This window comes from Amblyomma maculatum, chromosome 4 (assembly GCF_055883805.1).
Source record: "Amblyomma maculatum isolate TAMU_Amacu chromosome 4, ASM5588380v1, whole genome shotgun sequence".
NCBI classification, from domain to species: Eukaryota; Metazoa; Arthropoda; class Arachnida; order Ixodida; family Ixodidae; genus Amblyomma; species Amblyomma maculatum.
In genome coordinates this window covers 176537475-176541493 of record NC_139347.1, presented here as the reverse complement: position 1 = coordinate 176541493, position 4019 = coordinate 176537475, and the positions used below count along the sequence as shown (strand labels likewise).

General features: G+C 42.5%; 1 protein-coding gene across 1 annotated transcript; it reads right to left on the bottom strand.

The window, feature by feature from the left end:
* Window positions 1–696: 696 nt before the first annotated feature.
* Window positions 697–1961, bottom strand: LOC146193536 (carboxypeptidase inhibitor SmCI-like). The gene is made up of 2 exons (XM_084602792.1): window positions 1688–1961; window positions 697–976 (listed from the first exon to the last, which is right to left on the bottom strand). Exons 1-2 carry the CDS (start codon window positions 1815–1817, stop codon window positions 765–767), a joined length of 342 nt encoding a protein of 113 aa, XP_084458918.1. The 5' UTR covers window positions 1818–1961; the 3' UTR covers window positions 697–764.
* Between the last annotated feature and the right edge of the window lie 2058 nt (window positions 1962–4019).

The window sequence follows — 4019 nt, the reverse complement described above, 5'->3', positions numbered from 1 at the left end:
CTATTTGCAGGTTGTTCAGTGTCAAACATAAGTTATTAAAATTGCATTTCAGAAAGACCCTAAGGAAGGGACCCTTTCGCCATATAACGAAGTCCCATCGTGGCAGTCTGCCCGTGTCCTGTTTTCAAAACAGTATATTCAGGTTATTTCAAGCGCGAAGATGATTCAAAAATTATCCGCCCATTTGCTGGAGGAAATGCGAGATCAGTGAATATTTATGCTGCAGCTGAACAGGCGCCTCCTTCATATCGCAAGAAACATTTCGGCATTTTATTGCATTCTCCCCACTGATTTAGCTTTAATGCCGGTGTTGGAAATCGGGAGTCTTCATCTATGCGCCGTTAGCAATTGGATTGCTGTGCCTCATGCTTATAGTCCCGTGGTAGATGTGTTCCGCATTCTTAGCATTCAAAGGTGACCGCTTCATTTTCAGAAAATGTGGCGTTTCTGGGCGATTAAAATGTTGTTGACAATAAAAGAACAACAGAGCCCGTTAGAAACTACCCACTTTCTAGTCACGTTCAGACCGCCCACACCGCCTTTCCGATGCGAAAGGTGTCAAATTATGCAAATAGAAAGAAGATGCCAGTCGTTTAAATCAGATTTATTAATATGTCTTCAAGGCTTTACATAGTTAAAAGCAGCTTTGTCATCTTTACAGCTAAATATTTAGGAAGTACTTGTGAATTCATCTCAATTTGAACATTCCCGATTGAAAACCTATGGCACTCGTAATCAAGGAACAGTAAGTGCAATGTAGGCTTTTATGGGAGCAGGGGCTCGGGCCGCCAAGGGGCCGGAGGGGCGCAGACACGCATGCATTGGCGCATCGTCTCGAAGTTGTTGCCGTTGCTGTCGCAGCCGCCGTAGATGAATGGCCGGCACTGCTTTGTCTGAGCGTCGTAGTAGAAGCGAGGGAAAGAAGACATACAAGGACCGGAGTGAGGGGGACGGCGGCAGACATCATCCGCAGTTGCTGAGGGAAGAAAATTTAAACTATCATAATTGGAGAAAAAAGTGCTACAAAGACAGGATACAGCGAGATGCACAATTCCAAATGCCCAGACTGTGACATTAGTGAGTCAGTATCGGTTGACTGGCACGCTTGGAGGATACTGGATTATAGCGTAGCGTTATGCAGAACCCCTATCCGCCTCGTGTTGTGGGCAATTAAAGTTTCATTTTTAGCGCCGTCTGAGCGGAAACTTTCTTTGAACTACTGGGTTTCTTGAGCACGCTTATGGAGATCGCTTTAAGATTTAGCTGAAGCGAATATGTCGCCTATCTCTATGTTGTTTAAAATTGGCTTCAATGTTCACTTGTCAACAGCACTCTGAGGAACCTCGCCTCCTTATAAGTAATGCAGCAAATCATCATCCTAATGAAATTATTTCCCGAAATACATCTATGCATCTATTAGCAGAATTTTAGTTTAAAATTTCTATGATTTCCTTTTTACGCGCAAAATGGCACGATATTAAGGCCATTTCAATCATGTACAAATGTACATACCGGGCTGTGCAATGAGCGCCTCTAGAGGTTCTCCGGGCAACGAAATAGCTGAAAAGAGAGAATGAAAGAGGCACATTTCTAAAACGAGAAAGGCAAATGCGTTGACGTTGCTGAGAAATGAGCAGTTGCTCTCTGACTTGTTTTCCTCTACCATATAACAAAAGAAAACACTCACGTTTCTCGGCAGAGCAGGTCATTTCGCACTGTTGCTTAGTCTCGTATCGGTTCTGGTTGCCTCCGCAGCCGCCGTAGATGAACTGTTCACACTTGCCAGACTGGGCGTTGAACCACCACATAGGAATCATTGCCTTGCAGGGCCCGGTTTCATATTTCTGGGCGCAGTTTCCTCCGAAAACAGGTACTGATGAAGAAATAAAAGCTCTAATAAGATTACTGGAATTATTAATATTGTTTCTATCATACAAAGCTAAAGGTGCCCTCTGTGCCTGGACAAAATAAATTCAATTTTTTTTTTGAATAAATGCAAATTTTGTTAAAACTTAGCATTGGGTTTAAAGCCTTCGAGAACGTTTTGTAATTATTTTGTGAACGTTATTAACCACGCAGTTTGTTGTAATTAAAGCAGTCCGCCCATGATATATATATATATATATATATATATATATATATATATATATATATTCTAATGAACGCAGCAGATGTCTGCGTGGTACTGATCTTAGCATGCTACCCCTGATGTGGGACACAAAGAAGAGAAGGTGAAAGAAGAAATGATTTACAAAAATAGAATAAAAATTTAGTGACAAACAATTTCACTCACAAACACACACAGATGTGTTTCAAAGAGGGTCTATCAACCCTGTGTCTTTGAGAAACGTTATTAAGGTCTTTGTAGTTGGCGCAGCCAAATACCCATCAAACCATGGACCGAGAACGTGTTCAAGGCGCAGGGCTGTGTCTTTAACCAAGCCTAAATTTTTTTGAAGTGCCCTGCGATGTGCAAATAACCTTTAGCAGCAGGATATAAAATGTTCGAAATCGTCACACACATCACATGTAGAGTACGGAGAGCTGCTCGCTATACCGAGTTTATGTATAAAGTAGTTCGCGTAGGCCACATATATAAGAATTAAGTGAAGGCAATTACGATGGCATCTGCTCAAATCGTGTGGGATTCGGAGGACGTGGGTGGGTCTAATTCATGTAGAGGTCGGTATTGGTGGTCCGGGTCACACCACAGAGAGCTCTGCAATTGCCATGATTGGGGAATACAAGTCTTGCTGTATCTCTTCCTGAGAACTGGATTAGACATTTTCTTACTGAATCTTTGTGTGCTAGTTTAGTACCGGCGCCAGCGTAGTCATTGCCCGGCATGCCGCTGTAAGCACTGTAGCTCATTGCAGTGACGAAGCTCGCAGGGCTCAGTGTGCAGGGTATTTAAGATAATGATGAGCTGTTCCTGAATCCGTGATGACTTAAGCAATTGTATTGCAGCGCGAGAATCATTGAAGATCACCCATGGGGCAGGATGTTTTTGTTCCGCTATGATCGTATTTCATTGAAGCAAAGATAAAAATAACTTTGGTTGTAATAATGTTGATGCGTTTTGAATGACCTTTGCTTTTCAACGAGCAACCTGCTTTCAGAGATTGTTACACTGGGGAATCTCGTATAGAGGGACAAGCCGAGATACGCATCAACTTCCGTTTATGTTGCGGAAATTGTTCCTTTTATGAAAAAGAGATGGTTCGACCATCATTGTACTGCAACATTTCATCATGGCAACCTATCTTTGGTGGTACTGATAGGTGCCATACCAAATGCCCAAATGTGTGCCTCGATTTATTGAACACTGATGGCTACATTGAGGCCCGCTGCCGCAGCATTGTTCATAAGCCAACGGCTAATACAACTACCGTGTGCAGATATGAACAATACTGTTCCTCTCAGCTGATAGCATTGCTACCAGCATCCAAACATGTCCAGCCAGCCTAATGGGTCAACATTTGCACGGCATGGTAAATGCGGTCGGTGACAATCCCCGGTGTCGCCGACGTCGATTTGAGGGTAGTCTGATGAACGTAGCTGGAAATGTGGCGAGGCTTTCGTTATATCAGAATTAGAAGCAGAGGATGAAGGTCTCGTTAAATAAGAGCAAAAAAACATGCCTCCAATGTTGCGAGAGAAAGTCTCTGTCATCCTTTTTTTTTTTTTTTGCCAGTGAAAACATGCGAAATTTCGCTATCAGCATCCCTCATTTGTACACTGGGATAAACTGTTGTATGGCCTTGCATTTTAACGAACATGTTTCCGCTGTTGATGGGCATTGATTGGCCTCACTGTCAGGTACAGATTGAGCGGTAAATTTACTTAGTAGTACTTAGTTGCAGTGTTATGGCTGATCACGATTTTAATAGATTTATGATATCTAAAACGTCCGCCTTTGTTTTGTAGATTCTAATGAGATACGCTCTGACTTACTCGAAAATACAGAACCGTAAAATGCACGTACATATGTATATTGCACCAGCTTTCATGCTAAGGCA

Bases quoted from the DNA above. Each gene is read 5' to 3' on its own strand.
- LOC146193536 (XM_084602792.1), bottom strand. From the start codon at position 1,817: ATGATTCCTATGTGGTGGTTCAACGCCCAGTCTGGCAAGTGTGAACAG. The intron at 977-1,687 runs GTGAGTGTTTTC...TTCTTCCCTCAG, and splicing joins GACCTGCTCTGCCGAGAAAC to CAACTGCGGATGATGTCTGC.